We start from the raw sequence: 25,653 nt of genomic DNA, 5'->3' as shown, positions 1-25,653 counted from the left end.
GGCCCCTGTCCCTGTCAAAATTCACGGGGTCAGGGGAAGGTCGCTTAATTTGCCTGTGCTGAAGAGGCTGTAAATTGTGTTGGGGGGGTCGGGGTGCAGGCCTCCCTGGAAAAAAATTAAATAATTCCCAACTTTATATATTTTATATTTTTATCTACCTTACTGCCTCTTCTTCTAGGATCCCGGCCTCCATCTTTTCCTGGATCACCACTGGTAGGTGGGGCCATCTCTGACCTTTGGTGATCTGAACAGGAGTGCTGCCACCCCCTACACCGGGTCGCTTTGAGGGTTTACATAGATACATAGAAGATAGGAGCAGGAGTAGGCCATTCGGCCCTTCGAGCCTGCTCCGCCATTCAATGAGATCATGGCTAATCATCCAAATTCAGTACCCGGTCCCTGCCTTCTCCCCATATCCCTTGATCCCTTTAGCCTTAAGAAATATATCCAACTCTTTCTTGAATATACTTAATGAACTGGCCTCCACCGCCCTCTGTGGCAGAGAATTCCACAGGTTCACCACTCTCTGGGTGAAGAAATTCCTCCTCATTTCAGTCCTAAATGGCTTACCCCTTATCCTTAGACTATGACCCCTGGTTCTGGACTCCCCGGTCATCAGAAACATCCTTCCTGCATCTAGTCTGTCCAGGCCTGACAGAATTTTATAGGTTTCGATGAGATCCCCTCTCAATCTTCTAAACTCCAGTGAGTATAAGCCCAATCAACACAATCTCTCCTCATACGTCATTCCTGCCATCCCAGGTATCAGCCTGGTGAATCTTCGCTGCACTCCTTCCATGGCAAGAACGTCCTTCCTCAGGTAAGGCGACCAAAACTGCACACAATACTCAAGGTGTGGTCTCACCAAGGCCCTGCACAACTGCAGCAAGACATCCTTGCTCTTGTACTCGAACCCTCTTGCTACGAAGGCCAACATACCATTTGCCTTCTTAACCGCCTGCTGCACCTGCATGCTTACCTTCAGCGACTGGTGTACAAGAACACCCAGGTCTCTTTGCACTTCCCCTTCTCCCAATCTATTACCATTCAAATAATAGTCTGCCTTCCTGTTTTTGCCACCAAAGTGGATAACCTCACATTTATCCACATTATAGTGCATTTGCCATGTTTCTGCCCAATCACCCAACCTGTCCAAATCGTGCTGGAGTTTCACGACATCCTCCTCACAGCATATCCTCCCCCCCAGCTTTGTGTCGTCTGCAAATTTGGAGATATTACATCCAATTCCCTCGTCCAGATCATTAATATATATTGTGAACAGCTGGGGTCCTAGGACCGATCCTTGCGGTACCCCACTAGTCACTGCCTGCCACTCAGAAAATGACCCGTTTATTCCAACTCTTTGCTTTCTGTCCGCCAACCAGTTCTCTATCCAAGTCAATACCTTGCCCCCAATCCCATGTGCCTTAATTTTGCACGCTAATCTCTTATGCGGGACCTTATCGAAAGCCTTCTGAAAGTCCAAATACATGAGTTTGAGAGGCGCAAACTCCTGACATAGGGAGCCCCTGCCTGCAGCCCAGCCCCCACTTGTGCCGATGGGCTTCTTTAGGGCAGGCAGCGGCTCTTCCCACAGCAGGCCACCGTGGACACTCGGACATCAGGCCAGGACCCAGCATGTGCACTCGCCAGGAGAGTGCACTATAGAAACATAGGCCCCAATATTTACAGGGAGGCAGGGAGGGAGCGGGGTTGCATTTCAGCAGCCAGGAAACCTGGAAATACCGGGAACATGGAAGTCCAGCCAAATTTAACAGCAGGACCTCATTAGAATTTTGTTGCTTTGTTTACCACCCACCAATCGAGTAGATCAGGGGTTGGTAGGGGGCGGGAGGGTGGGGGAAAGAGGGGCTTGGAGCATGGCAGCAAAGAGGCAGGGAGGGAGAGATCGTGGGGGGGGAGTGATTGCGAGGAGGAGAGATCGTGGTGGGGAGAGAAAGACCTCCTGGGGGAAGAGGTAGAGGTCATGGGGAAGAGAGCGAGGTCGAGGGAGAGGAGAGATAGAGATCGCGGGGGAGGGAGAGATAGAGATCGCGGGGGAGAGAGAGATAGAGATCACGGGTGGAGGGATAGAGATCACAGGTGAAGAGATAGAGAACACGGGTGGGGAGATGAGATATAGTTCGCACGGGGGGGAGAGAGATAGAGATCGCGGGGGAGAGAGAGATAGAGATGGCGGGGGAGAGATAGAGATGGTGGGGAGAGATAGAGATCATGGCAAGGAGAGAGAGATAGAGATCGCGGGGGAGAGAGAGATAGAGATGGCGGGGGAGAGATAGAGATGGTGGGGGAGAGATAGAGATCATGGCGAGGAGAGAGAGAGATCATGGGGAGAGAGATCGCGGGGAAGAGAGAGAAATCACGGGGGGAGTGGATTAATTCAGATAGGACTAAAGGCCTTCCTCATCCATAATTATCTTGTATGGCACCACCTCAATCTCCTTGATCAACGAGTCTGAATATGCCGCTGCGCATTGAAATAACAGGCAGCTATTTTTGCAAGTTAAGGGAGTGAAGGGTTATGGGGAGCGGGCAGGGAAGTGGCTTTGAGCTCAAGATCAGCCATGATCCTATTGAATGGCGGAGCAGGCTCGAGGAGCCAAGTGGCCTATTCCTGCTCCTATTTCTTATGTTCTTGTGTTCTTTCTTCTTCTTGTTCTTGCCTTTCAAATAATGAACGGACAAACGGACAGGCTCCGTTATGGGTGAGTGATCCTCCCTGCCTGCCCGGGTGAACCTTTACAGCCACGTGCAACGGGAGGAAAGTCTGCCCTAGACGTGTACCTCTAAAGTTGTTATTTTATTTTTAAGTTGCGCCTCTTCTATTCGCAGCTTGGCCAGTGTGAGCCTCAGCTCCTTGTTCTCAGCCTCGAGGATGTCACTCCTCCTCAGTGACATCTCACTGTGCATGAACAGGTCTCTCATTCGGAGCTGTGTGACACTCCTCTCCCACTCCGCCTGCAACTGTTCCGCCTCCAGAGCAGCAGTTCTCTGCAAAGAAACAATGATGTACAATTCCTTATTGTTTTGGGGATTTTATTTCTTTGTTCAAAATCGTGACATATATTTTGGGAAGTCACTGAGCAATTTTGTTACACATATTACAAGAAAATACAATGATATAGTGAGATTGCTGGCACAGTTAACAGCAAGCTGGGGGAGTCAAGGTAATTTGCTGGGATTCATCGGGAGATGTCAAGGATCCTGCCTGTGTGGGTTGGGGGGTGGAGGGGGATGATTCCGACAGGGCTGGGTTGTTACCCTTTGTGAGTCTTTCACAGCTCAATCGAGTGGAAGAAAATCCTTCATAGCTTGTGACCAGATTCTCAGTTAACCTATTCTTACCTTCCTCTGGGGCAGTCTGGGTGACATTGTCTTGGTGGACTAAGCTACGAGGAAAGGGCTCAAGATAGTCTGGCACTTCTGAAGCTCCAGGCACAGTTTGTGCTTTACACATTCCAACTGGCGTGTGTCTCACAGTTGTTTCACCTACATGTTTGCTATGGGGAGGGCTACACTTCATCACAAGGGAAACGCTTGAGTTACAAGGAGGAGGTCTTTCTCCAGTGGTTTGGCCCAATTCTCTATGGCCACCTGGACTGCTATCCAGAATGGCTAAATGTAGGGATGTGACCATGTCCACATAGGCTGTGATCACATTCCAGTTAACCGTGAGTCAGCCAGGAACTTATTGAATGGTGGAGCAGGCTCAAAGGGCCGGATGGCCTACTCCTGCTCCTATTTCTTATGTTCTTACATTCTAACCATTCCTACCTCACCTAATGTTGGAGTATCCAGGATGGTGGCTAGTTTTGGTGTGCAGGATCTTCAGCACTACAGCCAGGATGTTGTCAAGAGTCATAGCTTTTGCTGTGTCCAGTGTACTCAGCCACTTAGAAAAATAGAAAAATAGGAGCAGGAGTAGGCCATTCAGCCCTTCGAGCCTGCTCCGCCATTCAATATGATCATGGCTGATCCTCTATCTCAATACCATATTCCCACTCTCTCCCCATACCCCTTGATGCCTTTTGTGTCCAGAAATCTATCTATCTCCTTAAATATATTCAGTGACTTGGCCTCCACAGCCTTCTGTGGTAGAGAATTCCACAGGTTCACCACCCTCTGAGTGAAGAAATTTCTCCTCATCTCAGTCCTAAATGTCCTACCCCATATCCTGAGACTGTGACCCCTCGTTCTAGAGACCCCAGCCAGGGGAAACATCCTCCCTGCATCCAGTCTGTCTAGCCCTGTCAGAATTTTATATGTTTCAGTAAGATCCCCTCTCATTCTTCTAAACTCTAGTGAATACAGGCCTAGTCGACCCAATCTCTCCTCATATGACACTCCTTAGTGACATGCAGAGTGAACCAAATTGACTGGGCACTGCCATTGGTGGTGTTCGGGACCTCAGGTGAAGGCCGAGTAGGATCACCCACTCGGCACAATTTGAAGCACTCTCACCCCCCCCTAGTGGCTCATTAAAGAACAATACTGGCAGCACCTTGGAAACAAATCACTTCTCGATCATTTCAATCCGGCAATGCTTTGTAAAGTGCTGCAAACTTAAAGGAGCCAAAATAACTAATAGAAATGTGTTTGTGTGTGGGAGGGAGCAGGGTGTACTGAAACAAAGCAAAGTACTTGCCCTTTCACTGGTGTTTAAGAGTAGCATCAACTCCTGAATATAATCCTTCCGTGCACAAGCTTTATATCTCAGTTCAGGTAGTAAGGTCTGTCGGTACAAAAGGTAAACAAAAACAATCAATGAAATAAAGTTGCTGAAGGTTTGGTTTCACCGTTAGACATCATTGTATTTCCATGAATTTATAACAGAAATGAAGGGAAGCAGTCGTGTGATATACTGTGCTTCCCTCCAGCCCCATTTTATATTTCACTCAGGCGAAATCTACTGCAATAGTATTTTACAACAGTCGCCAGCACAAAGGGGCTTTAGATTGATTGGACAAAAAAAGGTCTAATTTTAAATCTAGATCTACCCTAATAAGCGAGTGAGGAGAGGAGAGGAGGTACGGCTCTCTGGCTATCCCTTTGGGAGGTTTCTGTGCCCATTTCCTGGTGCTTTGATAACAGCATTAGTAAGAGTCCATCTAATTGTCTGAATTCCCTTGGAAGTTTCCGTTCTGTCTCTTCTGTCCTCCAATCTTTTGCAGTTTATCACAGCTTTTTTGTCTTTCTTTCTCGCTATCACATTGGTCAGTGTGCCTCTGAACTTCCTGCTCTTCTAATTTCTTCCCAAGTTCCAGTACGCCATTCCAGGCCCTCTTCTTCCTCTCTGCACTTTCACTGTGTTGAAAACAAGACTCCTTGCAACTTCTGCTCTATTTTATTCTTTTGCAATGCCTGAAAATTGTAGAACTCTTTACCTCCCTCAGGCTTCCCTTTTTCCTGCACACTATGGACTGTTAAAGCCCACATTTAGCATCAGTTAGTCACTAATTCTTGATTTATTTCATACTCTCTCCTACTCTTTTTGGCCATGGTTATTCCCTCCATGAAAGGCCTTAGGTTTATTAATAGAAAAAGATGAGAGAAGGCTGCTTTTTGCAGACTCACAGTTTGAACATTAGATTCAGAGGGTCTAAACTTATCTGAGCCTTTGTTCTGAATTACTGTGTACTGTAGCAAAATATTACTTCCTTTATCTTTATGCATATTACATGAAATAGATTTAGAATTGACTAAATAAGCATTAAAAGCAACCATATTTCCTATTTAATGTAGGGCATCAAATTCAATATCCCAAGAGTCATTACATCACATGTAGTACATTAACTGAATTGTCCACTGTCAGTGAAACCTCATGGCGAATATCACTGATACATAAATGGGGAATTCTGTGTTTGCTGCAGTAAGGGATGTCAATATCGGACTGAAAGTCCCTTCCATTTCGGCCAGCATCAAGTATTGTCAGGTCAGGAATAGCAGGGGTAAGGTGCAGAGTTAAATTCTGTCAACTCTGCCACAAAAATGAACCTTAGCCCCAAGCTTGGAATAGTGCACCTTACTGTACCAGTAAGAATATTTTCAATTTCCAGCTCTGTTCACGACCTCTCTGTAATTGAAATTTGCACCACATGGTTGGTATTCTTGTGCTGTGATCCTGCAAACCCAGTGACTGAATTGAGCTAAATTCATTTCACATACAACCCTTATAGACAGTAGAGAAGCAAACCTTCCACCTCACTTTGGCTGGATCTAAACCCTGGTCCCAGAGATGAACACACAGGGGTGGATCATGACTTTGTGCGATAGTGTAAAATGGGTGATTAGGGCGTTGCAAGCCCATTTTACATCTCTCCCAGTTTTTATTTCTATTGACTTCCCGCCTCACCATGAGTGAGGTTCTGCAGGCCCGTGGGAGTGGCAGTGACTTAATGGGAATGGCACACGTTTCCCATCTCTCAGGATTTTTAAAAATTTGTTTATGGGATGTGGGCGTAGCTGACAAGGCCAGCATTTATTGAACATCCCTAATTGCCCTTGAGAAGGTGAGCCACCTTCTTGAACTGCTGCAGTCCGTGTGGTGAAGGTACTCCCAAACTGCTGTTAGGGATGGAGTTCCAGGATTTTGACCCAGCGACGGTGAAGGATCCGCGATATACTTCTAAGTCAGGATGGTGTGTGACTTGGAGGGGAACTTGGAGGTGGTGGTGTTCCCATGCATCTGCTGTCCTTGTCCTTCTAGGTGGAAGAGGTCGTGGGTTTGGGAGGTGCTGCCGAAGAGGCCTTGGCGAGTTGCTGCAGTGCATCTTGTAGATGGTACACACTGCAGCCATGGTGTGCCAATGGTGGAGGGAGTGAATGTGGATGGGGTGCCAATCAAGCGGGCTGCTTTGTCTTAGATGGTGTCGAGCTTCTTGAATGTTGTTGGAGCTGCACTCATCCAGGCAAGTGGAGAGTATTTGTGTTTGGAAGTGTCTTAGTGAGTTCCAGTGAATGTTGAGACATTACTTCCCCCCCCCACCCCGTCCCAATTGTGATGAGTGTAAAAGGAATGGCTTGGACATTGTAGGGATGCTTTATGGTGCTGGTGTGGGGTGGTGTCAACCTGGCACATCATGTGGCAGCCAGGGTGTACAGCATCAAGTGAAGTAAATCTGGCCATCGTGATACCATCCCTGGCCTTCCGGGCAGCAATGTTGTCAGGTGCTGATGCCCTGTGTCCTGTGCAGAGAAGATTGGTACTGTTGTTAGTGATGTTGGTGCTGGGGCTGATCGTGAAGGGATTCAGAGGACCAAGGTGAGATTTTTTCATGGGCACCGATGTTGCTGGAATAGATGGCAGCTGAAGTTGAGATGACAGAAGCGATCTGTCAATGGTGAGAGAGCTTGCTCCAAGGAGGTGACAGTGGATAGAGAGTTTACTCCAAACATTTCCAAACTGCATATAGCTCAAAAGTGTCTTCCAAGTCCTGAAGGCTCAAGCTTCTGACATTGCAAAGTGAACAGCTGTGAAATGGTAGCTTTCATACCACTTTTGCAGCTGTCACCTATTCAGAGCAATGGGGAGACATAGAGAACCCGACCTACTTACCTGACGAGATCTCCGAACGACGTGAACCCCGTTAAAAAAGTGGTAAAATAGAAATAGGCTGGCAAAATAGTAGTTAACAAGCGTTTAACAATAATTTAACTATCTTAAATGCCTCCCCCGCCACTTGGTGCCGGGTCTGTTCTGAAATCGCAGACCCAACACTTTAGAAACTTGCATGGAGGCGGGTTGGGAGCGGGCTCCCAACCCGCTGTCAATCATTTCGATTTTGACAACGGACCCGCCTCCGAACCCGCACTCTCAGCACTGGCAAAATTCAGCCCATTGCTATGGGCTGTACCATAAACCTAGCTCATCATTAATACAATGTTCTCATCCCCCCCCTCCCCTTACGCTGTGCAACAGTCTTCCTGTGCCTGTTTGCACCAGACGTAAACATTTTCAGGGTAATTAATGTGCAGTAGGTGGGCAACTAGCCAAACTTTTCACCAGCACGTTGAGTTGAATGAGGAGGTGAAACGTGCAGCAAAGCCTACGTGCAGTCGGAACTTGACAGATCGCAAGTTCAGGATTTAGCAGAAATCCCGAACTCGCAGTCAATTTCAAAGGCAGTATGACGCCGTACTCTGAGAGTACGCCATCATACCGACCGCAAATTCAGGGCCACCATTTTTAACCACTGTCAATGGGGTTTCGAATTCATTATGATCCTAATGATAATTGGGCATGACTCACTTTTGAACTGTGATACCGTCAAAGAAATCAATATGAAAGCGATCCCATTGAAAATTCTAAAATATGGGGAGCTGGTGGAAGATCAACACTAAATGGTAAATCATGGGTTTGGGGTCTGATTCCCACCTCTCGGGGTGGAAGCCATTAAATCCTAATGGAAATGCTTCTTTAAAGCGTTACAACATTATGAATTTCTGACATATAAATCAGAGGACGTCTATCCTGGGATTTATCAAATATATTAGCTCAACAGCACAACACATTGTCATGGAGCATGTACTGCATAGGGAGTGATAGGATTCAAGATGCACTTCTAAATATGTCACTCATAGCGCTTCTGATCTCAGTCAGACTGTCAGGGGGAGGGGATGAGTGGAGGCTGGAAGCTTTGGTAAACAGGTTAATGGAGAACATTGGTAAATGCCAGCCCAGTTGTTTTGTGCCATTCATGGCTGGTTATGGAGTGGTATCAGCAGAGATGCTGGAGTCACCACAACTGGACACCTGTCAGCCAAAAGTAGGTGGGAAAATAGATAAATAATGAATGTGGGGATGGAAAATTAAACATTCATTGCAAATCTGACACCAATATTATATTAGATATTTTCTGGGAAAGTTTCAAAAGTGTGATTTTCAAAACAACACACATATATAAAAGGAGTTATTTAGTATCAGAATTATTTCATCTACAGTCTGTCCTGAATAGTTGATCTCATATGGGACAATGGTGTTCACTACAATTGTTTTCAGAGTCTAGCGGATTGGAAATCAATCTGAATTCGAGTTCCTGATTGCTATCTAATGACATTTGTTGGAAATTGCTGTGTGTCGACATCAGATGAAGACAGGATCGTGTTCGGTTGTGATGCACAATAATGGTCAATAGTCAGCCAAACGTACCTTCTCAGCTTGCAAGTGAAGGAAGGGCATCAGTGAGGTACCAGAGGGTTGTAGGTGCTTGTGGAGCCGGACCCCAGCGTGATTTAGTACCTTCAGAAAAGAAGGGAGAAAAGGGGGGTGGGGAAGTGTGGGAAGGGGAAAAAGGAAGTTTAAACAAAATCAGAATTAGCTTTTAAATGATTGTACTAATGGGATTTACTTGAGAACAACTCATTGTGCTAACAGTTCCCAAATACCTGTTGCTCAGGCATGGTAAAAATAATTCGGCCTTCAGAAAGTGACGTCCTCAACAAGACTGGGTGGACAATGCAGGGTTGTTGGGATATAAAAAGTAGCGGTGTCAGGAAATGTGTAGCTCGCTGGCCATATTTCTGACAGTCATAGAGTTGATTATTCCCCTTTTCCACTGCTCCCTACTGGCAATTCTACTCATCTGCAGTAGACATGATTTTCACACACAGGTATTAAGGCTGCCATGTTACTGAAATTGCTTCTTTTGAAATGAAACCCCAAAAACTTGTAAAATTAGTTTTGGCTTTAAAAATGTACCATTGGAGGCTGAGTACATTGCAGAATAAACTTGCTGCATTGCAGAATGGTGTGATATGAGTTCCCGCTGACAGCCCTTCCCCCAGGCTCAATAGCAGAGGACCACCGTATTCCACAGAGTATTTGTGTAAAATGTTGATCATCTCAATTGGCACAGAGAGACTCAAGGACCCTTAAGACCCAATTCATTTCATTTCCCAAGGAAAGATTTTACTAAGTTTCTCCCTGTCCTCGAAAAGTAAATCAAGTAAAACTTCAGAATATCTATCTAACCTTGCATTCTGCATCCTAGGTTAATTCCCTCCTATGGCGTAACATTTTTTTTTAAACTGTAAGTGCTGGAAACCTGAAATAGAAACAGGAAATGATGGAAATCTGCAGCAGGTCAATCAAAATCTGTGAAGAGAAAATACAAGTTAATGAATGGCTATATACCCTTCATAGAATTCAAAAACTAGAAGATAAAGATTGAAAAAGAAATACTGTAAAGAGACGAAGACAAACAACATATACAGCAATCAGAGAGTTTAAGGGATGGATTTTGTGAACCTCGGCGGGTTGGTGGCGGGCGACGTTGGTGGCAAGTCCCGACTCCGCTGTTGTCTCCATCCTGGCCTCTGAAATGACTTTCCCCTGATTGGGCTTGCGAAGCACCCAGCGCGCTTCCCGGCCAATTAGAGGAAGCGGGTCTGGTGATGTCATTTGATGACGCGTCATCAGCCAGTTTCCTTAAAGGGACCATGGCCAACTTTCTTTTGACAGTTGTACTGTCAGTGTTCTACAGCATTGAGGTGCTGCAAACACTGACAATCACTGCACAGAGGTGCAGGGTTGCACCCAGGCTCTCCCATGAATCCCTCCATATGCTTATGGAGGGAGTCACAGCACGCAGGAAGGTCCTCTTCCCTTCCGATGGGTGGAAGAGACCTCCCCAGGAGACCAACACAGCCTGGTTGCACATTGCACAGGAGGGCACAAGTAGGGATGTGGTCAGGAGGACCAGGCTGTAGTGGCGCAAACCTTTCAATGATCTCAGTAGATCATGAAACGTTAGTACAAAGCCACGCTCAACCTCATCCTACTGTGCCACTCATCACATCCCCATCACTCTCCTTCCCTACCCTACTTCTGCACAACCTTACACCAACTTAGCTTGCACCTCCACCCATCCCTCTCTATCTACATTATCACATTCCCATCTCACTAGCCACCCCTCACACTCACCCACATCCTAGTGCAATCATACCAACCAACGACACACAAGGGCAGGCACCTGGGTGGTTTAGCTAATGTTCATGTGAAGTTTCTGTTAATGTCTTGTCAAACATTGAAACCTTTATTTTCAACACTTTACCTTATTGGACAGATTTATGTGCACCTTTGGAAGTGGCTTAGTGAGTTGCAGTGAATGGTGAGACATAACGGTACCCCCCACAATAGTGATGAGTGTGAAAGGAATGGCTTGGGCATTGTAGGGATTTTTTATGGTGTTGGCATGGGGTGGTGCCAACCTGGCGCACCATGTGGCAGCCAAGGTGTACAGCGTCAAGTGAAGTAAATCTGGCCATGGCGAGACCATCCCTGGGCAGCAATGTGGTCAGGTGCTGATGCCCTGTGTCCTGTGCAGCATCAGTTGATTACGGAGAAGGTTGGTGTTGTTGTTGGTGCTGCTGGTGTGCCTGGTGATGCTGGTGTTGGGGCTGATCGTGGTGGGATTCTGAGGATCAAGGTGAGATAGTTTGAACGGCGCCCGTGCTGATGAAATAGATGGCAGGTGAAGTAGAGATGACAGAAGCAATCTGTCAATGGTGGGAGACTGGATGGAGACTTGTGTAAAGACTTGCAGCATCCTGAGTCTGTAGTGGAAATGCAGTTTAGAGAAACTAATGGTTAAGGGAACACTTCTCAATCAGCTGGGAGCTTTGACTTGACATTTGAAGCTGCCACCTCATCAGCTAATTCAATGGCCACTGACCTCCTGCCTCAGCTTCACAGACGAGGTCTAGTCACAGTGGGAAACTGGTGGGCAACCTGTCAAATTCAAAAAGCTGGAAAAAAAACAAGCCACTAATGATTTTAATTGCCTCCCCCTCCGCTGCGTGTCGGGTCTGCTCAGCGCCGACAGACCCGACATTTGGTAAAGGCGCGTGGCGGCGGGTTCACAGCGGGGTCCTGACCCGCTGCAGGAAAATAACCACTTTCCCACCCGACCCGCTACCGATTACGTTGGCCTACCCCCCGCAAAGTCCAGCCCAATGAGTTGAATTAACTGCAAATGGCTTAATAGAAAACTGTTGGATGATATAGAAGATTCTCAGTAAGATGATGTAAAGACACTAGAAGAAAATAAGACCATGCAAAGAGTTAAGAGGGTGAAAAGACATGATGGTTCCAAAGTCCTATCAGCTCAGCAGACATCATGCCCCTGAATTTCTGTAACTTCAGCAGAAGTTCAGCAGACATTCCCCTCAGTAAAACACCATAAATGGCAATTTTTAGCTGTTTCTCCGGGGGTTCCACTGATATCCCACCAGAAACGCTGCATGGAAATTACAGCTGCATGTTTCGCACAGCACTCGACCATTTTTATATAGACTTATAACCCTCAATTTCATTCATTCCAGCACCTTTTTAAGCTGTTAATTGTACCTATGCTGAACCATGAGGGCCTTCTAATGCAAGTAATAAATTGCCTTTTCTGCCTACAATGTGATTGCTGCTGCAGTCCACTTGCTGCCAGTGCAGTGTGAAGGTAGGTGTTTCGAGATTTATGACCAGCAATAAAAGTTTTGAGAAGGTTAAGTGGTTGAAATCACTTCAATATGTTAGTCACCACATGACACACATGTTCCATTAGAACAGTGAACAAGGATCAATATCGGGTACACATTATCACAGGTGGAATGGTATTATTGAGGTCACCAAAGAAAAGCTGAGTGTTGCCTGTCACTTATTCCATATAATACATCCATAAGCCCCCAAAAATGCTGGAAATTCACAGCAGATTAATCGGCATCTGAAAGAGAGACAAGTTAATGTTTTAGGTGGGACCTTCCGTCAGAAGTGACTTCTTCGGAACAAGGGTCCCGCTTGAAGTGTCGTTACTCCACCCAATGTTTGGGGTTAGTTGCACTGTAGACCCTGAAGAGGCCAGATGGCAGCATTTCTGCAGCTGTGCTTATTCACATTCAATCCAAATGAACTGACACATTTTTGCGCATGTAGTCAAACCGGTCCAGTACATTTGAACTGCCCCTCTGTGACTGTATATAGACAGGTGGTCTCTGTGTAAAAAAAAATCTCATGACGTGTGAATTGCCAATGGTGTGTAAGTAACCATTTGATATGATCAGTGGATGTATCTTCAGGCTGACAGAGACAGGCTGTATCCATTGGTATAGCTGTTCCGCTGTGGACAGATTCTGACAGTTTTTGAATCACTGATTAAACGCGTCTTTCTAACTGGTCTAGCAAAAGCAAAAGGTCATCAAAGGAATGCCTCAGGCTGCTACTGACATATGGTCAATATAAACAGGGTTTTGTTCAAATTAGCATACAACACAAGGAAACTCATTGGATCTAAGGATTAGTGACTGTCACAGACAAAACTGACTGCATTTAATTTATGTTTAAGTATTTGCATAACATGGCCTGACATTTCCCTGAACGTATACTGTCATTTCAAACTTCAAAACGACAACCACTTCTGTGTCTGATAAACAGGACCACGCTTACAAACCAATCAGAATGCATCTAAAGCTCCAGAGAGGCATCTACTCATGCAGAAATTTATTCTGGTTTTTAAAATTTTAATGATGCCAAAAAGAAAAACAGACACTCAATGAGAAACTAGAGATCTCCCTTGGTGTTGTGCTTATGATTTTGGAATGCACAAATAGAGCTAATTTATGCCGTTAAGCCTACCTTAATTTCCAAGTTTAAAAAAAATGTACACTGATTTACATATAGAATTATAGAATGATACAGCACAGAAGGAAGCCATTCGGCCCATCATGCCTGTGCCATTTCTTTGAAAGGGCTCTCCAATTAGTCCCATTTCCCCAGAGCCCTGCAAGTTTAGCTTTTTAAAATTACTATTGAATCTGGTTCACCACCCTTTCAGGCAGTACATTCCAGATCATAACAACTTGCTGCGTAATTTTATTTCCCCCATGTCACCTCTTGTTCTTTTGCCAATCACCTTAAATTCGTCCTTTGGTTGCTGACCCTTCTTACAGTGAAAACAGTTTCTCTTTATTTACTCTATCAAAACCCTTCATGATTTTGAACACCTCTATCAAATCTCCCCTTAGCCTTCTCTGCTCCAAGGAGAACAATCCCATTTTCTCTAGTCTCTCCACATAATGGAAGTCCCACATCCCTGGTACTATTCTCCTCTGCACCCTCTCCAAGGCCTTGACATCCTTCCCAAAGTGTAGTGCCCAGAATTGGTCACAATACTCCAGCTGGGGCCTAACCAGTGTTTTATAAAGGTTTAACATAACATGTTTTTTTTAATTTGTTTATGGGATCTGGGCGTCGCTGGCAAGGCCAGTATTTATTGCCCATCCCTAGTTGCTCTTGAGAAGGTGGTGGTGAGCCACCTTCTTGAACTGCTGCAGTCCGTGTGGTGAAGGAACTCCCACAGTGCTGTTAGGTAGGGAGTTCCAGGATTTTGACCCAGTGACGATGAAGGACCGGCGATATACTTCCAAGTCAGGATGGTGTGTGACTTGGAGGGGAACTTGGAGGTGGTGGTGTTCCCATGCGCCTGCTGTCCTTGTCCTTCTAGGTGGAAGAGGTCGCGGGTTTGGGAGGTGCTGTCGAAGAAGCCTTGGCAAGTTGCTGCAGTGCATCTTGTAGATGGTACACACTGCAGCCACGGTACGCCGGTGGTGGAGGGAGTGAATGTTTAAGGTGGTGGATGGGGTGCCAATCAAGCGGGCTGCTTTGTCCTGGATGGTGTCGAGCTTCTTGAGTGTTGTTGGAGCTGCACTCATCCAGGCAAGTGGAGAGTATTCCATCACACTCCTGACTTGTGCCTTGTAGATGGTGGAAAGGCTTTGGGGAATCAGAAGGTGAGACACTTGCCGCAGAATACCTAGCCTCTGACCTGCTTTTGTTGCCACAGTATTTATATGGCTGGTCCAGTTAAGTTTCTGGTTAATGGTGACCCCCAGGCTGTTGTTAGTGGGGGATTCTTCTGACAGTTAACATGTTAATTATTACTGAACTAGTCTTACAGAATGCAAAGAAGACGGTATTGGGACTGTCATTTGTGGAGGGCAAGATCTCACAAGATCTCCCTCAGCTGATCTTTTTAATTCTTTATTCTTTTTAAATACTTATTGGGCTGGAATTTGCGGGAGCAGGGGCATCTGCCCGGTCAGTGAAGACTTTTTCCTACACCCTTCAGCTCAAAAATGTTTTGCTCTGTAAGTTGCTGGACGTGTGAGCTCATAACAGGAAACAGGGAAACAGGGCATTTGGGACCTCGATGAACAACGGGACCAACAGTGTATCTGCTTAACCAATGAGATTTAAGGATTGAGAAATAAACAGAAGGGCTAAGAAGGAGGGTGAATTAGAGTGGGTGAATTCAATGTCAAATCAGGTACAGAAAGAGAAATAAAGAGAAGGAAAGAAAGATTGGATTAAGAGCTAGAGAGAAAAAAGAGACAGGAAGGAAAGTTAATTAAAAAAATTAAAATCTCCAATAGCAATTCAATACCTTGCATTGAATTGTTCACTTTCTGGGCCCAGCAGGGTTGATTGGCAGTCATTAACAATTATCGTGTTGTTAAAAGGGTATTTACGCTATTAATTACTAGACTTAACTTTCTGTGGTGAGTTTAATGGCCAAGTAACGTTCAAATGCAGCAATGTCATGAAGCTCATGAGGAGGTTAAGGGTGAGAGGCCGTTTTCACAAAGCTAACGGCGGAGTGCCACAAATTGGCCAGCAACTTGTGGCAATTTGCAAATCACGGGGTATCTCGTCCTCGCCATAAGTTACTGCCTGATTTGCGCATTAATAACGACATGCGTCATAGAGTCATAGAGTTTTACAGCACAGAAAGAGGCCCTTCGGCCCATCGTGTCTGCGCCGCCCATCCATCCCTGTCCAGTCTAATCCCATTTTCCAGCATTTGGTCCATAGCCCTGTATGCAATGGCATTTCAAGTGCTCATCCAAATGCTTCTTGAATGTTGTGAGGGTTCCTGCCTCTACCACCCTTTTAGACATTGAGTTCCACATTCCAACCACCCTCTGGGTGAAAAAGTTCCTCCTCAAATCCCCTCTAAATCTCCTGCCCCTTACCCTCAATCTATGCCCCCTTGTTATTGACCCCCCTACTAAGGGGAAAAGTTCCTCTTTATCTACCCTATCTATGCCCCTCATCATTTTGTACACCTCAATCAGGTCCCCCCTCAGCCTTCTTTGCTCCAAGGAAAACAACCCCAGCCTGTTTAGTCTTTCTTCATAGCTGAGGCGCTCCATCCCAGGTAACATCCTGGTGAATCTTCTCTGCACCCTCTCCAAAGCAATCACATCCTTCCTATAGTGAGGCGACCAGAACTGCACACAGTACTCCAGCTGTGGCCTCACCAGCGTTTTGTACAGCTCCATCATAACCTCCCTGCTCTTATATTCTATGCCTCGGCTAATGAAGGCAAGTATCCCATATGCCTTTTTAACCACCTTATCTACCTGTTCCGCTGCCTTCAGAGATCTATGTACATGTACACCAAGGTCCCTCTGACCCTCTGTACTTCCTAGGGTCCTACCACTCATTGTGTATTCCCTTGCCTTATTTGTCCGTCCAAAATGCATCACCTTGCACTTTTCAGGGTTAAATTCCATTTGCCACTTTTGCGCCCAACTGACCAACCCGTCTATATCGTCCTGTAGCCTGAGGCTTTCCTCCTTGCAATTTACCACCCCACCAATTTTCGTGTCATCTGCAAACTTACTGATCATCCCTTTTACATTCTCATCCAAATCATTTATGTAGATCACAAACAACAAGAGACCCAGCACCGATCCCTGAGGTACCCCACTGGACACAGGCTTCCAGTCACAAAAGCAACCTTCGACCATCACCCTCTGCCTCCTGCCACTCAGCCAGTTTAGGATCCAACGCGCCAAGGCACCCTGGATCCCATGGGCTCTTACCTTCTTGACCAGTCTCCTATGCGGGACTTTGTCAAAAGCTTTACTGAAGTCCATGTAAACCACATCCACAGCATTTCCCTCATCCACCTCCCTAGTCACCCCCTCGAAAAATTCAATCAGATTTGTCAGACATGATTTACCCTTGACAAAGCCATGCTGACTATCCCCGATTAATCCTTGCCTCTCCAAGTGGAGACTAATTTTGACCCTCAGAATTTTTTCCAATAATTAAAGAAGTTTCACTTACATTTACATACCTTTACAGCCTTCCTTCCTTCAGGTCTCGGGAGTCTCTCATCTCACCGGCACAGAAAGCAGAATGGCCGCGATCTGTCAGAAGTTCCAGCATTCAGCTTTCTGTTCCGGGGAGATCTCTAAATCATCCTGACAGGAAGGAATTAACTTGGAGTACAGATTGTCAGTGTTTGAAGTGAAACGCTGATATTTCATCTGTCAAAAGGTCTTGACAGATAAAATATCAATCTGTGATGTCACCTGTTGCCGGGTGGCCATTAATTGGCCTGCTGAGCCCGCTGGGTGGGCTCAACAAGGTCAATCAAGTCAAAATTGCGTGGGTTGGCTAGAACTCGATGGAGGCGGGACTACAACCCCGAAAGTTGTAGTCCCGCCTCCTACCCGACTCCTCAATGAAAATCCAGCCCACAGTATTCATTAAGAACCCTACCGACGTCTCCCGCCTCCACACACGGATTACCCTCATGATCTCTAATAGGCCCTACCCTTTCTTTAGTTATCTTCTTACTCTTAATATATTTATAAAACACCTTTGGGTTTTCCTTGATTTTACTAGCCAAGAATTTTTCATGCTCTCTCTTTGCTTTCCTAATATCATTTTTAATTGCATCCCTGCACTTTCTGTACTCTTCTAAAAATTCTGGAGCATTTAGCCCTCGGTATCTGTCACACGCCTTCCTTTTTTTCTTTATCCTACCCTGCATGTCTCTAGACATCCAGGGGGCTCTAGATTTGTTAGTCCCACCTTTTTTCTTTAAGGGCGCATGTAGTGGCATAAAGTCATACGGGTTCAAGCAGCATACCATGGATTTGAGCACATTATCTAGGCTGACAGTGCAGTACTGAGGGAGTGCTGCATTCTTAGAAGTGTGATTTTTTTTCAGGTGAGATGTTAAACTGCGACCTGTCTACTTGTCCAGGTGGATATAAATGATCTCCTGGCCAACTGAAGTTCTGCCAGTGATCCTGGCCAACATTTCAACATTTATCCTGCAACTAACACCACCAAAACAAATTAACTGTCATTTATCTGATTTTGATATGTTTAGCATCTTATTGTGCACAAATTGGTTAATGGCCACACTTGCCCACATAACAACAGTGACTTCACTGCAAAACTCTTTCATTAACTATGAAGCATTTTGAGTCATCTTGAGGGTGTGAAAGGTGCTATATAAATTGAAGTTCTTTCTTACCAATGGGAGGTTAATGAGTCTATGATTGCTTGGCTTATATCTTTCTATTGTTTTGAACAGGGTTTAACATTTGCCACCATCTAGTCCTATGATTCTTGTTCCAAAGAATTTTAGTAAATTATTGCTTGCGATTTTGGAGTTTAGATCATTTGGGACAGGTCAACTTTAATCAACAACAACTACTTGCATTACTTATGTACCTATATAGCACCTTTAATGTTAAAAAAAAAACCAAGGCATTTCAGAGAGGCGTAAGGGGAAAAAATGTCTGATTTGTCCTTTTAGTGCAGTTTAAATATAGAAACATAGAAGATAGGAGCAGGAGTAGGCCATTCGGCCCCTCGAGCCTGCTCCGCCATTCAATGCGATCATGACTGATCATCCAAATTCAGTACCCTGTCCCTGCTTTCTCCCCATACCCCTTGATCCCTTTAGCCTTAAGAAATATATCGAACTCCTTCTTGAATATATTTAATGTATTGGCCTCTACTGCCTTCTGTGGTAGAGAATTCCACAGGTTCACCACTCTCTGGGTGAAGAAATTCCTCCTCATTTCTGTCCTAAATGGCCTACCCCTTATCCTTAGACTGTGATCCCTGGTTCTGGACACCCCGACCATCGGGAACATCCTTCCTGCATCTAGTCTGTCCAGTCCTGTCAGAATTTTATAACTTTCAATGAGATCCCCTCTCATTCTTCTAAACTCCAGCGAGTACAAGCCCAATTGACCCAATCTCTCCTCATATGTCATTCCTGCCATCCCAGGTATCAGCCTGGTGAATCTTCGCTGAACTCCTTCCATGGCAAGAACATCCTTCCTCAGATAAGGCGACAAAAACTGCACACAATACTCAAGATGTGGTCTCACCAAGGCCCTGTATAACTGCAGCAAGACATCCTTGTTCCTGTACTCAAACCCTCTCGCTACGAAGGCCAACATGCCATTTGCCTTCTTAACCGCCTGCTGCACCTGCATGCTTACCTTCAGCGTGTGATGAAATATGCCATTCATCAGACTCTGTAGTTAACTGTATATATTGTATTGCCTGCTCCGGTGTTTGTACCTTGTATTGTGTATAGGGCACCGCCCCCTTTGTGTGTCGGCTCCACCCATACCTGGCCCTACTTAAGACAAGTCCAGGCTTGTCTGGCAGTAGAACAGCAGCACGCTAGGTGAAGCTAGGTGCAGACACCGGCATCTTTTCTTTGCTAATAAAAGCCTTGTTTTATTCTGCTAACTTCGAGTCTTGAAGTTATTGAGGCGCATCAATTTTATTAGCAAACTTTTAACGATGGATCAACTTTTGAAACCGGAACGTTTGGATTTGGACCCGCATGCTTCGGATGCATCGGCACGGTTTGGACACTGGTTCCAGTGCTTGGAATTCTTTATGGCCAACTCCGAAGCCGTCACAGCCTCTAAAGCCACCGGAGATGTGAAACTCGGGATCCTGCAGAATCGGGTAAGCCACCGGGTTTTTCCACTCATACAAGACGCCGCCACCTACCTGGATGCCTGCAACATTCTAAAGGCCAACTATCAGCGGCCTACCAATGAGGTGTACGCCAGGCACCTGCTTGCTACCTGCACACAGCGACCCGGAGAGTCGCTAGAGGACTTTCTAGTCACCCTAAAAGTGCTCGGCAAAGACTGCAAATGCAAAGACGTGAAAGCCACGGTATACACAGACGAGCTGATTCAGGGTGCCTTTATCGCAGGCCTTAGCTCTAATTACATCCGGCAGAGACTGCTAGAGAAAACGGGCCTAGATCTGACACAGGCTGTGGACACAGCGCGATCGTTGGATGTGGCTCAGAAGAACTCTGACTCCTACTCGGCAGGCCGCGCGGCCCACGCCACCTCTGCTTCCCCGCCCGGTGGCCCAACACCGTCGGGGCCCTGCTCTCCCCCCAAAAGCCCTACGACCGTCGCGACGCATCGGGGCCCCAAATGCTACTTCTGCGGGCAGCCGAAGCACACCAGGAACCTGTGCCCGGCGAAAGGCACCACCTGCTTTAAGTGCAGTAAGAAGGGGCACTTTGGGAAGGTGTGCAGAGGCAACCCCGCAGGCAAAACCGCCACCGCCGCGTGCGCGCCGTGGGAGCGGCCATCTTGGACGCCATCTTGTCCGACCTCGTGGGGTCCGCCATCTCGCGAGCAGACAGCGTGGCCGCCATCTTACCCGGCCTCGTGTGGCCCACCATCTTGTCCCGATCAGGGCCCTACAGTGGCGTCGATCACAGTGGACCAGTCCAGACCGCACCCACTATCCAAATCGATGGTGGACATTGAGGTAAACGGGTGCAAGGTTAAATGTTTAATTGACAGCGGGAGCACAGAGAGCTTCATTCACCCTGATCTGGTACAACGACTCTCTCTAACTATAGTCCCTACTCAGGGCAGGATCTCTATGGCCGACAAAACCCAGATATCGACTATTGCGGGTTACTGCGCGGTACGATTGTCCGTTAAAGACACTGTATATAATAATTTTAAACTGTTAATTATGAAAGATTTATGTGTGAGCGTGATCTTGGGCCTGGATTTTCAGTGCCACCACCAAAGCATCACGCTCAATTTCGGTGGGACCCAGCCGCCCCTCACAGTGTGCGGTCTGGCTACCCTGAAGGTAAAGCCGCCTTCGCTATTCGCGAACCTTACCCCTAACTGCCGGCCAATAGCGACCAAAAGCAGGAGGTACAGCTGGGAGGACAGGCGGTTTATCGCGACCGAGGTAGACAGGCTCCTGAAGGAGCGCATTATTGAACGCAGCAACAGCCCGTGGCGCGCCAAATGGTGGTGGTGAGGGGTAGCGAGAAGAAGCGGATGGTGATTGACTATAGTCAGTCAACATCTATACCCAACTAGACGCCTACCCGCTACCCCGCATATCCGAGATGGTGAACCAAATCGCCCAATACTGGGTGTTCGCCACCATCGACCTCAAGTCAGCGTACCACCAGCTCCCTATCAGACCAGAGGACCGTTCGTACACCGCCTTCGAGGCAAACGGACGCCTCTACCAGTTCCTCAGAGTCCCCTTTGGGGTGACGAATGGGGTCTCGGTCTTTCAGAGGGAGATGGACCGCATGGTCGATGACCACCACTTGCAGGCATCCTTCCCCATCTCGACAACGTCACCATCTGCGGCCACAACCAACAGGACCACGACTCAAACCTCGCGAGGTTTCTGAAAACCGCACAAAAACTCAACCTCACCTACAACGAGGACAAGTGCGTTTTCAACACCACGCGCCTCTGCATACTAGGCAGCATGGTGGAGAATGGGGAAATCGGACCAGACCCCGACCGATTGCGCCCCCTACGGGAGCTGCCCCTGCCCAACACTCCCAAAGCCCTGAAAAGGTGCCTGGGGTTATTCTCGTATTATGCCCAATGGGTCCCTAACTACTCCGATAAAGCCTGTCCCCTCTTGAAAGCATCCTCTTTCCCGCTCTCTGCTGAGGCCCATGCTGCCTTCAAAAGCATTAAGCAGGATATTGAGCGGGCCACGCTACAGGCAGTGGACGAGAACACTCCCTTTCAAGTGGAAAGTGATGCGTCTGACTTTGCCTTGGCGGCCACCCTCAACCAGGCAGGGCGGCCCGTAGCTTTCTTCTCGAGAACCCTCCAGGGGCCCGAGATCAGACACTCCTCCGTGGAAAAGGAGGCCCAAGCCATCGTGGAGGCAGTGCGCCACTGGCGCCACTACCTAGCCGGCAAACGCTTCACCCTACTTACCGACCAGCGGTCGGTAGCGTTTATGTTCAATAATAAACAGAGGGGGAAGATTAAAAATGATAAGATTCTTAGGTGGCGGATCGAGCTCTCCACCTTCGAGTACGACATCATATACCGGCCGGGGGCCCTTAACGAATCCCCCGACGCCCTCTCACGAGGGATGTGTGCCAACGCCACCGGGGATCGGCTACAGACCCTCCACAACGACCTCTGCCACCCAGGGATCACACAGCTGTTCCACTTCATAAAGTCCCGCAACTTACCCTACTCGATTGAGGAAGTTCGGTCCCTGACCAGGAACTGCCGCACTTGCGCTGAGTGCAAGCCTCGGTTCTACCGCCCTGATAGAACCCACCTAATCAAAGCTACACGGCCCTTTGAGCGGCTTAGCTTAGATTTCAAGGGCCCCCTCCCGTCCGTCGACCGCAATGTTTACTTCCTGAACATTGTGGACGAATACTCCCGGTTCCCATTCGCCTTCCCCTGCCCAGACATGACCAGCGCCACGGTCATTAAATGCCTCAACAGCCTGTTCTGCCTGTTCGGTATGCCAAGCTATATCCACACGGATAGGGGGGCGGCCTTCATGAGTGAAGAGCTACGCCAGTACATGCTGTCCAAGGGGATTGCCACGAGCTGTACCACCAGCTACAACCCCCGGGGTAACGGTCAGGTGGAGCGAGAGAACGGGACAGTATGGAGGGCAGTCACCCTAACTCTAAGGACCAAGGCCCTCCCTATCTCCCGCTGGCAGGAAGTCCTCCCAGATGTGCTCCACTCAATACGGTCACTATTGTGTACCGCCACTAATGCCACGCCTCATGAGCTAATGTTTGTGTTTCCCCGGAAATCCACCTCAGGCGTATCCATACAGTCATGGCTCTCCACCCCAGGTCCGGTACTTCTGCGAAAGCATGTGAGGGGTCACAAGACGGACCCTCTCGTGGAGCCAGTGCACCTGCTCCATGCCAACCCACAATATGCGTATGTCCGGCACGCCGACGGACGGGAGGACACTGTGTCCATAAAAGACCTCGCCCCAGCCAGTAACAATAGCAACAACGACAATGGCTACAACAACAACAACAACAACCACAACAACTATTACCCACCCACTCCACCCACTATTCTTTCATCACCCCCGGAAGAACACCAGCCAACGGTACCCCCACCACCTACCCCCCCCACCACCTACTCCTTCAACAACCCCGGTGGCACCCCCGGCAGAGACCCAGGAGACCACCCGGGACACCCAGCCGGCACCCGCAGCACCGCAACCATTACGTCGGTCACAGAGGACTATCACACCCCCGGACAGACTAAATCTGTAGAAGGGGTGAATGTGATGAAATATGCCATTCATCAGACTCTGTAGTTAACTGTATATATTGTATTGCCTGCTCCGGTGTTTGTACCTTGTATTGTGTATAGGGCACCGCCCCCTTTGTGTGTCGGCTCCACCCATACCTGGCCCTACTTAAGACAAGTCCAGGCTTGTCTGGCAGTAGAACAGCAGCACGCTAGGTGAAGCTAGGTGCAGACACCGGCATCTTTTCTTTGCTAATAAAAGCCTTGTTTTATTCTGCTAACTTCGAGTCTTGAAGTTATTGAGGCGCATCACAGCGACTGGTGCACAAGGACACCCAGGTCTCGTTGCACTTCCCCTTCTCCCAATCTATTGCCATTCAGATAATAATCTGCCTTCCTGTTTTTGACATCAAAGTGGATAACCTCGCATTTATCCACGTTATATTGCATTTGCCATGCTTTTGCCCAATCACCCAACCTTTCCAAATCATCCTGCAGTTTCTCGGCATCCTCCTTACAGCACACACGCCCACCCAGCTTTGTGTCATCTGCAAATTTGGAGATATTACATCTAGTTCCCTTGTCTAGATCATTAATATATATTGTGAATAGCTGGTTTTTAAAAGTTATGTCAATAAGTGGTTCTTCAACATTCTCCTCTGGTACTGTTGCACTCCTTCCTTTGAGCGCTTACAGTCACAATCCTGCTTCCAACCCGCTACTTTCCTGGCCGTATAATATTAACAGCGGCAAAATAGGCCATCGACAATGCTCCCGCTAAAGGCAGGTAGGAGCCTGTTTAACATGCAAAAGTCGCAGCCCAATGACATCATCAGTGTCGCGACATAAGATCAACGTCAAGCCAGGGGGAGTCCTGCACTGTCTGCCATGATGGGAGGCACTGACTGGCCAGAAGAGGCCAAGGGAAGTGTAAGATATTTCCTTCTATTTACATTCCTTGTAGGCTAGGAGGAACAGGAGTGCTCCCCATAGGCACCTCAAGGAGTCCTTGGGCCTCCCCTAATCATGCTGAAACATGCCCTCCCCCCAGATCCCCGATCACCTCCAGACCTGACTGTTGGGAACTATTCTAGCTCCCACCTGACACCCAGCTAGATCCACTAACTGAGGGATATTCAGCAGGAGAGTCCTCATTGTGCTGGTGTCTATGCTTCTTTACTGGGCAAAGAAGAGCAAAGGTATGCTTCTGGAAGCAGGGCATCTGCCTGTCCTCTTAGTGGTAGCAAAGGTACATGCACTGAAAGGACCTATCAAATGTAAGAAAAAAAATAGGAGTAGAAGAAAAATAAAATTGAACAATTAGCTCGATACATCTCAGAACAAGTACTAACCATTGATAATGCATAGCACTTCTTCTCTGAACTCAGTTCACCGGAAGATAAGAATGTCACACTAATCTGTCTGTAAATCTTGAAAATGATGGCTTACCAGGTCTTTTTGAGGTGCGATGCCCAATTTGTCTGGTACATTCTGATTACTACTCAAAGGTGGTGTTTCAGTGCCCTCATATATCTTCTTACTTTCAGTGCTTGTCAACCGAAAAAATTGCGTACCATCCTGAGATTCCACTTTAAGGAGCAAACTGTTCTGCAATGAGCTGGACAGCACCTGAGCTTTGTCATCACTTAAGGCAAAGATTGAGTCTGGTGGCCTATTATGAAGAATTTCCACTCCAGGGTATGAATGTGTAATGTTTGCATTACGCCATCTCTTTAAAAAGTCTTTCAATGCGGAATGCTCATTTTTAATAATATCCGAGTCAATTTTGTGCTGCCCCTTTCCTTGTGTTTCAGATTCGCTGGCTCTTGGCTGATGTTCCTCGATATGCTCCGCAGCTGCACGTTGTTCTGAATTCAAGGTTTCCTCAGCTTTGAGAGTTCCAGCCTCTGACTTGTTCCTCTGAGGTCCGCTCTCCAGTTTGCTAGTTACATCCTGTAATTTCACATCATAACAAAACAGAAGAAACACGTCATTTAGAGAAGATCGTACGTGAAATGTCATTGCTGTGTTCTCAGCAGAGTTTGTAGTAGGCATGTGCCTAAACCACAAAACTGCCCCAAGTAGACCACTAATTTCCCCTAAATTGTCAATATCACTCAAATAGACAAAATGTGGGAAATAGAAAATTGTCACACTTGCAATGGTTGCTCTTCTGAGACAGGGGTTTTGGCAGTTTGTTGTGGAAGAGCGAAGGGATCTTTACTCTGCAGCAGGTCCTGCTATACCTGACCTGGGAGT

At 47.1% G+C, this 25,653-nt stretch overlaps 1 protein-coding gene across 2 annotated transcripts in view; it reads right to left on the bottom strand.

The window, feature by feature from the left end:
* Positions 1 to 25,653, bottom strand: part of LOC147123562 (uncharacterized) — a 119,075-nt gene that overhangs the window by 50,299 nt on the left and 43,123 nt on the right. For both annotated transcript variants that reach the window (XM_085974656.1, XM_085974647.1), the window contains exons 4-7: positions 24,844 to 25,347; positions 9,170 to 9,259; positions 4,667 to 4,753; positions 2,806 to 3,012 (exon numbers count right to left, since the gene is read on the bottom strand). In XM_085974656.1, coding sequence (XP_085830782.1) covers positions 2,806 to 3,012; positions 4,667 to 4,753; positions 9,170 to 9,259; positions 24,844 to 25,347 — 888 coding nt within the window. The remainder of the gene's footprint in view (positions 1 to 2,805; positions 3,013 to 4,666; positions 4,754 to 9,169; positions 9,260 to 24,843; positions 25,348 to 25,653) is intronic.

The sequence above is a fragment of the Somniosus microcephalus genome, chromosome 2 (assembly GCF_052327205.1).
Source record: "Somniosus microcephalus isolate GS21.2 chromosome 2, FLI_Smic_1.0, whole genome shotgun sequence".
NCBI lineage: Eukaryota > Metazoa > Chordata > Chondrichthyes > Squaliformes > Somniosidae > Somniosus > Somniosus microcephalus.
This window is presented reverse-complemented; position numbering and strand designations above follow the sequence as displayed.